Below are 14,793 nucleotides of genomic sequence, written 5' to 3'. Positions count from 1 at the left end.
ACCTGCTTCACAGAGTTGTTGGGAGGGTCCCCTGAGCTTAGGACGGGGCCAGGCGCATAGTAGGTGCGCACTGAACAGGGGCTGGCGCCCCGCCCTCCGCTGCAGGTGAACATGATCGTGCTGGACAAGGACCTGGGCATCCCCAAGCCCTTCGGGCCGCAGGTGGAGGACGTGTGCTGCCTGGAGACGCACGTGCGCTCCCTGCTGGAGCCCCTGGGCCTCTGCTGCACCTTCATCGACGACATCTCCGCCTACCACAAGTTCCTGGGCGAGGTGCACTGCGGCACCAACGTGCGCCGGAAGCCCTTCCCCTTCAAGTGGTGGCACATGGTGCCCTGACCCGCGGGGCTGCCGCGTGCCGGTGTCCGCCTGCCGAGACTGCGCTGTGGCTCGGCCAGCGCCGTGGCTCTTGGGACTGCGAGAAGCCTTTCCGCGATGACCACCGAGAACTTGCAAAAAAACAAAACCAAGAAAGTGTGTGACTCCCAGGACCTGGAAATTACAAAGCTCACGGGGGCCACACAGCGAGGTCGCGGGGAGAGAGAGAACGCCTGGGCCTGGGGTTTTCTGCTTTTATTGGGGTCAAGGGTGGGGGCCTAGGTTCCCCGGGCTTACCCTTTATGGGCAAATTTGAAACACAAGAGGGGGATTTTAAAGCATGGAAGAGGGGAAAATAGGCTCCCCACATGGTCAGCCATCAAACTCAACCCAGAGCTCGACCACGAAGGAGACCTCTACAGCGAAGGAGCCTGCGGGGAAGGGTCAGGTGTGGGGCTGGCAGTGAGATTCTTTGAGAAAGCCATCTGGGAGGTGGACGCTTCAGCCAGGTGCATGCATTATAAAAAAGAAAAAAGAAAACCCAGCTCTCAGGGCTGCATTATAGGGGACTTGTCACTTCCCTGCTTTCCTGAGCTCTCCCCTGGGGCTTCCGCCTGCCTGACCGGATACATGGGGAGACCTTCAGGAATTGAGGATGGATTTGGGGTATCTGCCTTGCCTTTCCTCAAAGACCCTCAGCGTCCACTGAAGTCACCCCCAATGAGCCTCAGCTCTGTCCCCCCTGAAAACTAGCTGAGCATTTGGTCAGTAGCAGTATGGCCCTGACGTGAAAAGCAAAACGAAACCTCATACGCCCAAATCATTCCCCCAAAGAAGCCTTGGTCTCCTGCCCAAAACTGAATGAAGGTGAAGGGAAGGAGGTTCTGGGCTCGCCAGTTCTCCTGGTAGCCATGCCCCGAAGGTCAAGGTAGATCACGTGGAAAGGGACCCTGGGACCCTGGTGTACCTTGACCTGCTATCCTTTCAAACTCACCTCCTTTGGGGTTGCAGGTGGTTTCCCCAGCCATTCACTCCTTCCCAGCCCCTCCCCCTTGGGTTTCTCTCTGCAGTGTTGACGCCACGGCTAGCCTCCCCGTTCCCTGAGGGTCCAATAATGTCGCTTAGAGCCTCCCCTGGAAGCAGACTTATCAGAGCAGCCGTCTCCGTTTCGGAGACGTTCCTTACGCCTCATCTGTCTCACGGACACAGGCTCTCCCAGATGCTCGGGGGTCTCTCCCCAGACCTGCACCCTTGTGGCCTGAGAATTCAGTGCGCAAAGAGGCCCTGGGGCCAGCCACACCCATCTTCTCTTGCCCGGGTCTCAGTTCCAGGGCCAGTCTCTAGCCCCCCTCCTCTCACAGGGCCTCTGCTTCCTATTCCGGACACCGGCCCCTCAGGCTGCTAGGGAAGGGGTCCGGGCTTCTTCATCACTCAGACTCTCCCCCGGGATATAACTAAAGGCCTCCTGCCCAGGCATTAGACCCAACAGGAAGGACCTGACCTAGCCTCCAGCCAGAACAGCTGAGCCTGGGCTAGCCACTGGCCTTAGGGATGGACTGGTCATCCCATGGAAGTGCACCAGCGAGTCTGCTGGAGGCCCTCTCCTTGGAGCCTGACCGACTGAAAAGCCCCAATTCCAACTAACAAAAGCTCCTTCAGGGCCAGCCGATGTCAGGAGAATAAATGAATCCCAATTCCATGTTGAAGGTCAAAACAAACCGATTTATAACCAGTGAAAAGATGATGACATTGTATTCTCGGGAGAAAGGGATTTTCTTCCCAGGTTATTTCATTCAGTCATTGCATAAACATTTGTTGTGTGCCTACTAAGTGCCAGGCACAGTGCTGGCTTCTGAGGACTCTGTGGTTAGCACCAAGCTGGACACGAGGTCCCCACCTCGTGGAGCCCCTCAGTTCCCAACGTGCCACGCACACACTTAAATGACCAGCATTCACCCCTTCACGCAGTGCCCTTTAGAAGTGCCAGGCTGCTGTGCCCAGAAAATGCGCAGGTCACGGCACCGTCTGCAGTCACGGTCTCAGTGAAACGGGAGGCAGAGGGTCTTTATCAAACAGACCTCCTTCCCGTCCAGCTGGGCCCGGACCACCCACCAGATCAGACCCCAGAGCCTTCAGGACATGCTGTGCCCGCCCCCACGGGGACAGTGGCCCCTGCCTCAGGGGCACAAAGCCCCAGATCTTCTCTCCAACCCCAGAGCTGGAGACACCAAGTGCCTATTTGAGGGTGTTTTTCTGGAGACTTCGAGTTTGGCGTGTGTGTGTGTGTGTGTGTGTGTGTGTTTGGTTGATGTGGGTATTCGGGCTTGCTCTCATTTTTTTCTGGTCTATCTTAAGGGGAAGTGAGTACCTCCCATGTGGAGAGGGTGTGTGTTTATAGAGTTTTCTAAAGCTCCCCCCATCGATAAGTCAGTAATTCCTGGTGACGCCGGAACCGTTAGGGCTCAGATACCTGCTCCCATCTGTTCGCCCGCCTGTGCGGCTGCCCGCGGTGTGGACCCCCCTCTGCCCCAGCACCGTGGACTCACTGCTCTTCCTCACCCCCTCCCACCACTTCCTATAAATGTAGGCCTAGAATATACTCTGTGTTGCAAAACTCAGCAAAGTTCCTGTTTCGATCTTTATTTCGAAATACTTCATGTAAGAGGGCAGGGCTGTCATGAAGATGGAATGGTTTCAACCCTCTGGACAAGAGGCCGTGAGTCAGATCAAAGACGAGGAGAGAGCATCCGGTACAGCAGCAATGAAATGAAATGAAATGAAAGGTCCGAGGGGAAGTCACGTGGCTGTGGGTGTGACGTTCGCCGCCGCTCCATGGGCACAGCCTAGAGTGAGGCAGACCGCGCTCTACGACCCCTGCCCTTCTGGGCACAGGATCAAGGCTCTCAGTGGGGTACCTCAAGCATTGGAGTGTATGGCTTCCCCACACACTCAGGGGACGTGTATCACATGGCCACCACCCAAAGTCAAGACCAACACCCACACTAAGGTCTGACTGTGATTTTGTGGCATTCCCCAGAAGCAGACCCCGAGATGAGCATTTGAGACCAGTGCTTTATTAAGGAAGTATGTCTAGGAGAAACCGGGAAGGGGGTAAAGGGAGCAAGATGGAAAAAGACAAGGAGTCAAACAAGAGTGTGAGTGCAGCCGCAGCCTCAGCCTGCGCAGGGGAGAGCTCCGGAACCCACGGGGCAGCTCCGAGTTCTGGCACCTGCAGCTGGAGTTTTGTGCACCTGCACCAGCCGATCACTGGCTGTGAAAACCTGGCTCTCTGCATGGGCACAGGGCACTGGAAACCCACAGGCAACCATCTAAACAGCATCACAGCTGTAGTGATTTAGCAGCAAAGTCCCAGGAGCTGGGGATGAGCTCACAAAACCAGGAGAGGATCGGGGTCGTGCTCCGAATGTATCCACTACTCTAGGGAAGACCATGTTCTCATAATACGGAGTCACTACTCATAGGTGTTTGTGATTTGACCCATGGTATAGAAATCCATACAACATAGCCATAGCATAACAGGATTTTTGTGAGCAAACTCCTGGGGCCCTAAAATAGAGTCCCCCGTTTGCTTGCTAGGCCTATCAGCCACTTCCAAGCCCTTTGGGCTGCACCTGGTGGCTTCTTACCCCCTTAGCCCCCTCGTGGGCTTCTGGATGGATGTTCTGCCACAGCCACTGCAAACAAAGCTCCCTAGTTCTCTTACTCCCAGACTTCATTCATGGGTCCAGCCCCCTGAGGTCACGCTTCTCTTTTATACCCAACTCATGTGGCCCAAGCCACAGCAAGGCCAGTCTTCCATGGGGTCTCCTGCCCCACCTGTTTCTGAGAATCCCCAAGGGACACTGTGTGTGAAACCCACACGGGTGGTGTCTTCACACTTGGCCACTCATCTCAGAATAGGCGAAAGCCACCCAGAGACTTCCGGAATAGTAGTTCCCGCTAGAAACATAATGCAAGACACATAGGTCATTTTAAACTTTTTAGTAGCCACATTTTAAGAAGTAAAAAGCTAGTGAAGTTCATTTTAATAACATGTTTTATTTAAACTGATATATCCAGGTTGTCATTTCAACATGTGATAAAACTTTTTAAATATTTTTTTAATCCTCGCCTGAGGATATGTTTATTGATTTTACAGTGAGAAGAAGGGGGTAAGAGAAAGAGAGAGAAGCACTGATTGGTTGATTTCTATACATGCCCCAATCAGGGACCAAGCCTGCACACTTGGTATGTGCCCCAACCAGGGATCGAACCCGCAAACTTTTGGTGTATGGGACAGTGCTCCAACCAATTAAGCCACCCAACCAGGGCAAACTTTTAAATATTAATAAAATATTTTACATATTGTTGGTAGTAAGCCTTTGAAAGCTGTTGTACATTTTACACATATCACATCTGTATTCGGACTAGTGAGGTTTTAAATGCTCAATAGCCACAGGTGGCTACCATATTGGGAGGCGTAATTCTGGAAGTCTCTGCCAGGCTGAGCCCCAGTTGTAGAGATGGGCACATTTCTTAAAGCCCCAGAGTCCAGCTAGACTGGCTGCAATGACCAATAAAGGTTTGTCATTATAGTACCAAAAAGAGAAGGATAAAGTAAGCACTGGTCCTCTCTGCCCTGGTGTGCAGAGCTTTGCCCCTCCAGAAGGTTCTCTGGCCTGAACCATGGCTGCCGCCATGTCACCTGGCCTGGCTTCCTTCTCAGCGAGGGGCATGCCTTTGGCCAAGTCAAAGCAGGAACCCCACCAGCCCATGGAAAGGGAAAACATAACTCCCTCACCTCTAGCCCCCTTCCCTTCACCTCTCCCTGGGACACAACCTGATTCTGCATTTTAATGTAAGATGTTGTCTTGGGGCCCCAGGTGAGGCCTCATTACCCCAAGTCCTTCATTCCAGAGCTGAGCCACGCCATGGCATAGCCAGAAGCCTGTGGAAGTGGGGTTCTCCCCACCCCCAACAAAAGAACAACTAGGGATGAATCCCGCCTCCCTAGAGGGACTTATCCAGGATCCTCACCCAAGTGACATTAGGTCCAGGAGACTAATTGTTACAGAACAGACCCAGGGGGGTGCGAATGATATACTATTGCCAAATGGACCTACTTTTGTGCTCTGGGGGTCCCCCACCCCGTACTAGGTTCGCCCTGCCCACCACCAGGGAAAGACATCTCTCAATGCCAGAGATTGGTGAAAAGGAAAGGGAGTATTTATTTAAAGAGTTATACAAACTTAAGAGTAATGACAATGTCTTCATTGAAATTGCAAAGTCCTTTAGAATACCCACAAATGCACAGTCCTTCCTTCCCCTCTGCCTAGTCTTGGGTACCGTGTTTCAGAAAAAGACATAGAAGTCCACATGGTTCTTCTCTGCCCAACCTATGTGGTCCCAAAAAGCCCCCACATGGCTGCCGCACCCGGGTTTAAATCCCAGCACCAATCTTTCTCTGCCACACCATTTCCAACTCCTCCCACAATTGGCCACACCTGCCAGCATTCCCGTATTTTTCCAGCTTTACTGGGCTGCCACAGTAAGTCTGTGCAGGTGTGGCCCTGTGGTGTGGAGCCAATCATCTCCAAGCTTTCATGCAGGTGCTATAACCAGTGGGGGTTGCCTCCCAGTTACATTCTGGATTGAAGTCACTCCCGTCCCCCTGGCTCAGAGCGTGGCCACAGCTATTTAACATATCTGTGAAACCAGTTAAAGGTTATAGATGTGTTAAACAACCATTCTAGAGGTTAGCTGCAAGAGTTGCTATTCAAAACAACTCTCAGTGGCCCTGCTCCATGTGTCCCACCCCCAGCTCAGACTTGTAGGGGTGAAGACATCCTATATTTTTTTCTAATATTTTCTGGACACCCTGAGTTCTGGACCCCATTACAAATTTCTATTTGCCCCCCCCCCTTGGCTGCACCCTGATACATGATGACAATGTTATTTGTAACTAAATATAGTGAGTGACACCAAAGGACAGCTAGAATCTCTTCTCCAGCTGGACAACCAGAAGGATGACACGCTCAGGCAGAGAGCTCAGCTCTGCAGCCTTGCCCCCAGCCTGGCTGATGGGAGCACTCACCACTCCCCCAGCCCCCCTCCCCCACCAGCTGGGCTCCTTCTCAGCCCTGACCCCTGAGCACAGGGTTGATCTTCTCTAGTCACAAAGCAGACTGCCAAGTTCAGGTCAAACCTGCTTTGCCTCGGCCCCTCACGCTCTGCAAGCCGACACCTGCTTTATCACAGTTGTGGGCATCCCCCAAGGTGACGCTCTCAGAACAGTCCCCGACCAGGTCCAGGCCCTATTCACACGCCACTGGGCTGCTGATGTGTTAAAGAGACACGCTTAAGAAATGGAATAAAGAAACATTCCCTAAGAGGAATGTTTTGTGTTCCTCCTGGGGCATCATTGGCTCAGCAAATATATTTTGGATGAAAGGACAGACCATCTGTTCAGCCAGAAAGCAGAAATATCAGCCCACCCACATGTGAAGTCGTAATAACCACCGTTTTTTAAACTCTGGCCACATGCCAGGCACCTGCCAGGTTGAACTATAGGAAATGCCATTTGGAAGGTCAAAACGGCCACAGAGAGTGGATTTCATAAGGTTCAGCCTAATACTTTTTACACTCGTCATCTCATCTAATTCTCACAGCAAAGCTGTGAGGTTACTGTTGTCCACGCTTCCACAGATATGGAAGCGGAGGCTCAGAGAGGACGTGGCTTGCTCAAGGTCACACAGCAGGAAGTACGGGATTCACACCCAGGTGGTCTGACTCCAGAGCCCCCCTGCTAATTCCCCACTCTTGACCACCTCATCTTAGAAATGACTTCCTAACCCAAGTTCAATGTCACCATTCTTTTGTTCATAAATGTCGCCTTTGCACCAGTCATTGTTTAACGTACTAGATGTCCTGTTAGAATGTTACAGTAAGAGAACCCCACTACCTACCCTGGAGATTACAGGGTTCCTATGAACCCCACAAAGGCAACACAGCCCAGAGAGCAATGGCCTCTATGTAGCACAGCATGTGGCCTGGAGGCCTTAGCTCAGAGTAAGATGGCATCCCTAAATCACGAAAATCAAATAATATCCGTTCTTTTACCCACTCATTCTTTTTTTCCATTAACACTTACTATAAGCATCTATGGCAGGTAAAACTAGAGAGATCATATCGTTGTTCACCTAAACCACAGTGAAAGGGGGGGCTACAAATAATCCCACCAAGATAGCAGGCGAAAGCCAGAATCGCGCTGGGCAAACCAGGATGCCTGCTGCCCCTGGAATGAGACATGATCTCAGCCCGGAAGAGACCTGCGGCTGAGCCAGGTAGACAGGAACACAAAGAGGCGGACAGGTGGAGTAGGTGCTTGATAAATATTTGCTGAAAGGGGAAACAACTAAGGCACAAAAAGCTGTGGGTACACACACACACACACACACACACACACACACACCGTTGTTTCCAGCTGGGAGAGAGTGTCCATTTGGGCTAGGATGAGGGACTGTTGGATGCGTGTAGGGGTGGGTGACTGGGGAGAGCAGGGAAAAAGGGCTGCCACGTTGCGTACAAATCCAAAGGGGGGTGCATGACAAGTCTGGGGAACGGTGGCCATGCAGGGGCTGAGACCTAGACCAAAGTCAGGCTGGAGACACTAGGATTGAGCAAGGGGAACCCCTAAAGGTTTGGAGCAACTGCGATCATGTGACCAATCCTGCCTGGATTTTAGAAAGAGGACAGTAACATCTATGTCTGTAATGCCATTAAGCTGATAGAAAAAAACATGCTTTAATGTGCCCGAGGAATGATCAAACCGTGGCGTATCCCCATATTTAAATATTTTGAGGCACACAGAATGAAATAGGTCCGTGTGCACCGACGAGGGAAGGGCTCCGAGGCAGAGCACTCGGTGGTGGTGTTTTTGAAAAAGAAAGAGAAAGAAAAAAGAACCTCAAGCAAAGCCATGGATTTCTGTAGAAACATACATGCGTACAAAGGTCTGTCCAGAAGGTATCCAGCCATGTGATATGAAAAATCGAGACATTTATTGAAGATCCAAGATACCAGAAACACTGTGCACAGGACAAGGACACCTCAGTCCCCTTCAAAGTGGGCACTTTGGGACCTCACACAGTTCTCCCAATCACCATCCGCTGCCCCATCGTATTTCCCTGAATCTCATCGACAGTCTGAAATCTCTTCCCTTTCAGAGGTGATTTCAGTTTTGGGAATAGCTAGAAGTCATAGGGCGGCAACTCTGGGCTGTAGGGAGGCTGAGTCACCCGGGCGATTTGATGTTTTGCAAAAAAAAACTGCATGAGATGTGATACGGCAGCAGGCACATTGCTACGATGAAGCTGCCCATCACCAGTCACCCATAGCTGTGGCTTTCTGAGTCATCCGAATAGTTTCCACAGAGGAATGTTCAAGCTTAATCTGATGCAGGTTTGTTGCTCTACTTGCTCGGTCATTTTGAATGCAACGGCCACACAGTACACACGTGCACTCAGTGGCCTCTACCGCCCCCACTGCCTAGTAGAGTGAAGTCATTGTTGTTCACACACGCGCATTCCAGTCCACCCTCCCCGCACCCGGCTGCCAGGTTACGTGGATGTCACACAAACCGTTCTCATTATATTAACAATGGCTGGACTTTTTTCGGACAGACCTTCGTGTATACGTGCAAAGAAAAAGACACGGAGCGAATCCCTTGAAACTGACAGTGATAATCACTTCTGGGAAAGGAAGGTGACTAAGGGGACTTGAGCTAAATTTATCCACGTTGTTTGAAATTTTTACATAGTGAGAATGTAATTACATATGTATTTTCAAATCATTGTTTAAAGCTGTCTGAATCCCTTGGCATCTTATTTATGCCGAAGTCTCCCCATCGTGATTAGCATAATCTCCTCCCCCTAATCATTCCCAGTTCTTTTAACCTCTTTTCTTCCCCCCAGCTGGGCTTCCTTCCACCAGTTTGAGATTAATAGCTCCTCACAGATACTAATTCATTTACTCCCTTCCCAGTGAGGTGACTATGGTTCTTTGTCCCCACTTTACACAATAGGAAACTAATGCTGCCCTGGCTGGTGTGGCTCAGTGGACTGAGCACCGGCCTACAAAACAAAGAGTCACCGGTTCAATTCCCAGTCAGGGCACGTGTCTGGGTCAGGTCCCCGGTGCGGGGCGTGAGAGAGGCAACCACACATTGAGGTTTCTCTCCTTTCTCCCTCCCTTCCCTGCTCTAAAATAAATAAATAAAATCTTTTTATTTTTGAGAAAATAATGCACAGAGCATTTAAGTCAAGGTCACACAGTAAATAACTAGTATAATAGGATTTGAACTCCCGAAAGCCTACACACTTTGCCACCCCACCTCCCTGCCTCTCTAGAAGGTCGCTTGCTCTCTGCATCCCTCTGATTTGTTCTGTTGCCTGTGAGCTGACGTGCCCCCACTACAGATGAATGTTTACCACTGTTCCTTTTCTGCGTTTCCTTACGTGGTTCTGTCTCTGACAGCTAGGGGTGCTCAAAATTCAGATTCAGCTGGAAAGGGGGCTGTGTCATGTACTGTGCTTGCAAAGCACATACCCATAGACATCCAGAGGACCCAGTTAACCGCTAACTTGAGAACATGCTGGTGATGTGGCAAGCAGATGGGAGTGACCCTGAGGTTCGCAGGGTGACTGAGTTCATGTGTATGTGGGTGAGTGTGTTGCTACAGGGACCGGCAACGTGACAGTCCCCAGAAGGCCTTAGGCCACTTGCTAAGTCCCAGCAGCTGAGCTGACTTCAGCTGTGTGAAACGCAGCCCCATCTGGAGTGGGGGTGACTCGTGACTTTTGCTCCGGGAGTTCCATAGAGTCTGCTCATGAAATTAGAGAAGCCTGTAGCATATGATTGTCCCCGTCCCACTCAGAGAGAATATTTTGAGCAGTCTAATTATATGGTAGGGTTTAGAGGGAAGAGGGTTGTAAGAACAGGTTGGAAAGGGCTGCTCTGGAGCCCTGGCAGTTCTGTGGGGTGAGGGCACCCTCTGCAGGTGAAGCCGGGTAACTGCAGCCGCCGCGTTCCCGTTAGCCTTGGGCACATGCCGGGGGAGCACTGTGTCTCCCTAACTGAAGAGGGGACCTCCTAGCTCTGTGACTTGGGGAGAGTTGTTGACCCTCCTGAGGCTCAGTTGCCTCAACTGTAAATGAGGGACAACAATCCCTACCTCGTGGGGGTTCTAAAGATTAGAGAGGGAAAATGTACCCAAAGGGCTCTGCAGAGAGCCAGGCAGGCACGGCGTCCTCCGAAGGTGGCAGCTACAAGCAGCAGCAGCAGCAGCAGCAGCGGTGGCAGCAGTGGCGACAGCCCCGGCATCACTGTCACTGGCACATTGAACAATGACGGCAAAGATGGCCACCAAGTGTCTTCACCAGGACAAAGAGGACCCAGGAGGGTTGCTCCCGGTTCCCTTGACTGACTCAGTCCTCTGGTTTCTCTTAGAGAACACCGTCTTTACTTCCAATGTTGACATCTACTATGGATTTTTGCATGTTTACTTTTTTAATAGCGCATTATTAAAATATTACTTATCCTAATGACCAAGGTGTTTGACCCTCTTAAATTTTGCACACTCATCTTGCCCTAGTCCTGACCCAGATATTAAAATTGCCGGAGTCTCCACTGAGCTCCCTGCTCCCCTAACCACCCACCCCACCCCCAGTCTCTCCCTTCACCTTCTGCAAGGAACAGGGACAGCGCGTCCTGTTTTTATTGACTCCTTCATTCAGCCAACAGCCATCAATGCCTAGCTACTATGGGCTAAGTCCCAAGCCCTCTTGGGAAACAAACATGAGTTTGTTCATTCACTGAGCATTTATTGGTCCCCTGCTTTGTGCCAGGCTCCGGGGCACAACAGTAAACAAGATAGACATAGTTCTTGACTTCCGGTGTGGGAGGTGAGGACAAAAAATATATTTATAAGGAACTAAAATTAAACTTGCAGATAGCAATACGTTCTTTGAAGAAAATTAAGTGAATGGGCCCTGGCTGGTGTGACTCAGTGGACTGAACACCGGACTGCAAACCAAAAGAGTCGCTGGTTGGATGCCCAGTCAGGGCACACGCCTGAGTTGCAGGCCAAGTCCCCAGTAGGGGGCGCGCAAGAGACAACCACACATTGATGTTTCCCTCTCTTTCTCCCTCCCTTCCCCTCTCTAAAAATAAATAAATAAAATCTTTTAAAAAGACAATTAAGTGAATAGGCCATGCCCTTGAAATGCCCACAGTCTGGGAAGACAGACATATAAATGAGTAATTGTTAAACTGGGTGTGTGTGCACGGATGGCAGATACAGAGAACTGATGAGGGTGGCGAACCGGTGATCTCTTAAGGGAAGAGAAAGTTCCACAATGATGAGGAACTGGCCATGTGGAAAAGAACTTTAAAGGGCACTTTCAGATCCAAGGCATGGAAACAAGCCCTTAAGGCATGGAGGTGAGGGATAAGGAGGGAAACAGGACGGGCTTTATCACAATGAAAGATGCAACTGGAAGGGCCGGTGGGTGGGCCCATCCTGGAAACCTGGGATGCTGTGCTGGGAGCTGGGGGGTGACGGCACGTGGCCGGGGAAGAGTCAAGGGCCACACCAGGTTTCTGGCTTGGAAACTGGAGAGGTGGCGGTGCCGATAAGAGGGGAGCTACGAGCTCCTCGGGTGGTAGGTACAGTCGGGGGGCAGTTTGAGTTTTAAAGGCCACTAGGACACGCGGATGGAGATGCTCAGGGGACGACTGCACAAAGGGAAAGGGTCAGCCAGAGAGATGGAACAGAGCAACAGTGGAGGCAAATGACATCCTGACTTTTGAATGAAAAGGCCCCTGGGTCCCGAACCAGAGGGATTAACTGGAGCGAGGTGGATTTTCCTCAGAGGCAAGTAAGTCACCCAGGCAATAAAATCATCTGATATTCCCCCCTCTAAATCCAGCCCTCCGTAGCCCTCTGGCTGCGAGGAATCCACCCAGTTTACCTTACATCACAAGACACTAGAAATAGAGTTGACTGTATAAATGGCAATGCTTTTGGTTTTAATTTTTAATTCTGCACTTGATTCCCAAGCCCTTCGAGAAGAAAGAGCTCCTGAAGCAAGATGCCCACTCAACACTGCTCAGCTTTCTCATTATCCAAAGGCCAAGAAAGTCTGTAAAGCGGGGACAGTTATTCCAACCCAAAGGGTTGTTATGAGGACTCAAGGAGACTGTTTATACAAACACATTCGTAAATGATGAGGTTCAGCATAAACTTAAAGCATCTAGCAGACTCGTGAAAGGCAATACTTCAATTGCTAGACAAGTGGAAGCAAACAGAAAAACCTTGGGTCTTATCACAGGACACTTCGGGCAGATAAGTCAGGAGCTGGCCATGAAAATCTTTCTAAGCCTTTCTGCAGCTGCGCCTTTCTGGAATCCCAAAGTTCAGGGCGGAGGTGCAGCCACCCAGGAATTTATTCCTCCATCATTTTGAGCTCCCCAAATCCCCACGAAGCCCAGGGATGACATGACTGCAGGGAACGTGGGCCCTTTGGCACCAAGAACCCCTTCATAAATCAAGGTCTCAGTTCCGTTGGCCTCAGACTGTTTTTTCCAAGGTGACCTAGGCAAAGTAAAAGGGTAGCCACTTACCTAGGAGTGGCATCTAACTTGGAGATGAAAGAACCCTGAAAATGCCGAGAGGACCTGTTACTGGAAAGGCGACTGGCCAGGAGCAGATGTGTGGGTTCAGGGCCGTGGTCCCCCCTGATTGGCCAGTGCCAGGGCATGGGATCATTAGTCATTGCGGCTGGTCCTGGTGTCACCCACCTAGTTTTCTGCTTTTCTGGGCCTGGGGTTGAAACAACTGAGACCTAGATGTTACCTGTAGGGAGGTAACCTTCTATATCTGGCTATTAATTGCATGGCCAGCTTGTTTAGCTATCTGTCTGTTTCTTATTCCACTGGTCCTGGCTTACTGGCCTCTCTCAGATCAATTTTCTTTTTTTTTCTTTTTTTGTAAGATTTTATTTATTTATTTTTTAGAGGGGGAAGGGAGGGAGATAGAGAGAGAGAAACATCAATGTGCAGTTGCTGGGGGTCATGGCCTGCAACCCAGGCATGTACCCTGACTGGGAATCGAACCTGCGACACTTTGGTTCACAGCCCGCACTCAATCCACTGAGCTACGCCAGCCAGGGTTTCAGATCAATTTTCTAGAAACATGTCTCTTGGAGAAAGAGGGTACTCCTCCTTCATCTCAGAAGACAATTTAGCCAGGGGAAGTTAGAGAGAGAGTGACAGTGCTCCCATGATTTCAGCCAATTTGGGAGGCCCAAGAGGCCCCTTGGGGAGACTTGGAGGAGCCCTATTCCAGAGCTGGGCCAACCCCAATGAAAAGTCAAGGTGACCTCGGCCTTGTCAGCAGTCACCCCTAAGGCAGCCCCCCAAGACTGCCATGTGAATCGCAGAATCTTAAGTCATCTGGCCCAACTGCCTCACGACACAGGCAGGGACACAATAGGCCAGAGACAGGAAGAGACTTGTCCAAGGTCACCAGCTTTGAGGGGAGGATTCAAGGTTAGACCCAGGGCACCAGGCTATCTCTCCTGGCCCCACCACACCCCTCCTTCATGAGGCCACATGGCAAGGTAGCCAGGTTCCAGCCCAAGACTGAAAACTTAGCCATTTGTCTGGCCACTTTAATTTCTCCAGTAACATCTAAATGAGCTATGAGAGTAGAAACCAAAGAATATAATATGGTGTCCTTCATAAACAAGTCAAAAACAAGTGGGCACAGAAGGAAAAACATCATTCCGGAAAAACACAGGTACCTGCAAAGTCAACTACCTACATACCTAAGTGCCTGAGGACACTGATGAGACCAAGGGACTTACAGGACCGAGGCCACACCCTGCGCAAAGTAATCAAGCGAGGCACATTCCAAGGTGACCCTTAGGCGGGTCTGAGAAAAAGCAGCTCAGATACCTAAGATGGAGACAAAACACTCACACGGCTCTGTCTCACAGGCTGTTGTGGGATTAAGTAAGAGGGTGGGTCGTAATGTTTTACACACAGTAGGCGTTTAAGAAACGGTTTCTGACGCTAAATGGCTAACTAAGCCACAAAGGGCTGAGTTCCCTCCTCACCCCTACTCTACAGAATGGAGTTTAGTGTATTGTAATTGTTACTTGCGTATCAGTAAATCCAGTGAGGGCAGTAACTGTGCCTGATTTACCCACGCACTTACTGTAATATCCCAGTACCTGGCACATAGCAGTATTCCATACATATGTGTTTTTTTTAAGATTTTATTTATTTATTTTTAGAGAAGGAAGGGAGGGAGGGAGGGAGGGAGGGAGAGAGAGAGAGAGAGAGAGAGAGAGAGAGAGAGAGAGACACATCAATGTGTGGTTGCTGGGGGCCGTGGCCTGCAACCCAGGAATG

General features: G+C 50.6%; 1 protein-coding gene across 1 annotated transcript in view; it reads left to right on the top strand.

The window, feature by feature from the left end:
- The window catches only part of PADI2 (peptidyl arginine deiminase 2), a 40,775-nt gene extending 37,839 nt beyond the window's left edge, over positions 1 to 2,936 (top strand). The window contains exon 16 of the mRNA XM_028513894.2: positions 106 to 2,936. Within this exon, the coding sequence (XP_028369695.1) occupies positions 106 to 339 (234 nt within the window). The 3' untranslated portion in view covers positions 340 to 2,936. The remainder of the gene's footprint in view (positions 1 to 105) is intronic.
- Positions 2,937 to 14,793: the final 11,857 nt, after the last annotated feature.

The sequence above is a fragment of the Phyllostomus discolor genome, chromosome 5, assembly GCF_004126475.2.
Source record: "Phyllostomus discolor isolate MPI-MPIP mPhyDis1 chromosome 5, mPhyDis1.pri.v3, whole genome shotgun sequence".
Taxonomy (NCBI): domain Eukaryota; kingdom Metazoa; phylum Chordata; class Mammalia; order Chiroptera; family Phyllostomidae; genus Phyllostomus; species Phyllostomus discolor.
The sequence above is the reverse complement of the archived record's forward strand: the minus strand, read 5'-3'. Positions and strand labels throughout refer to the sequence as shown.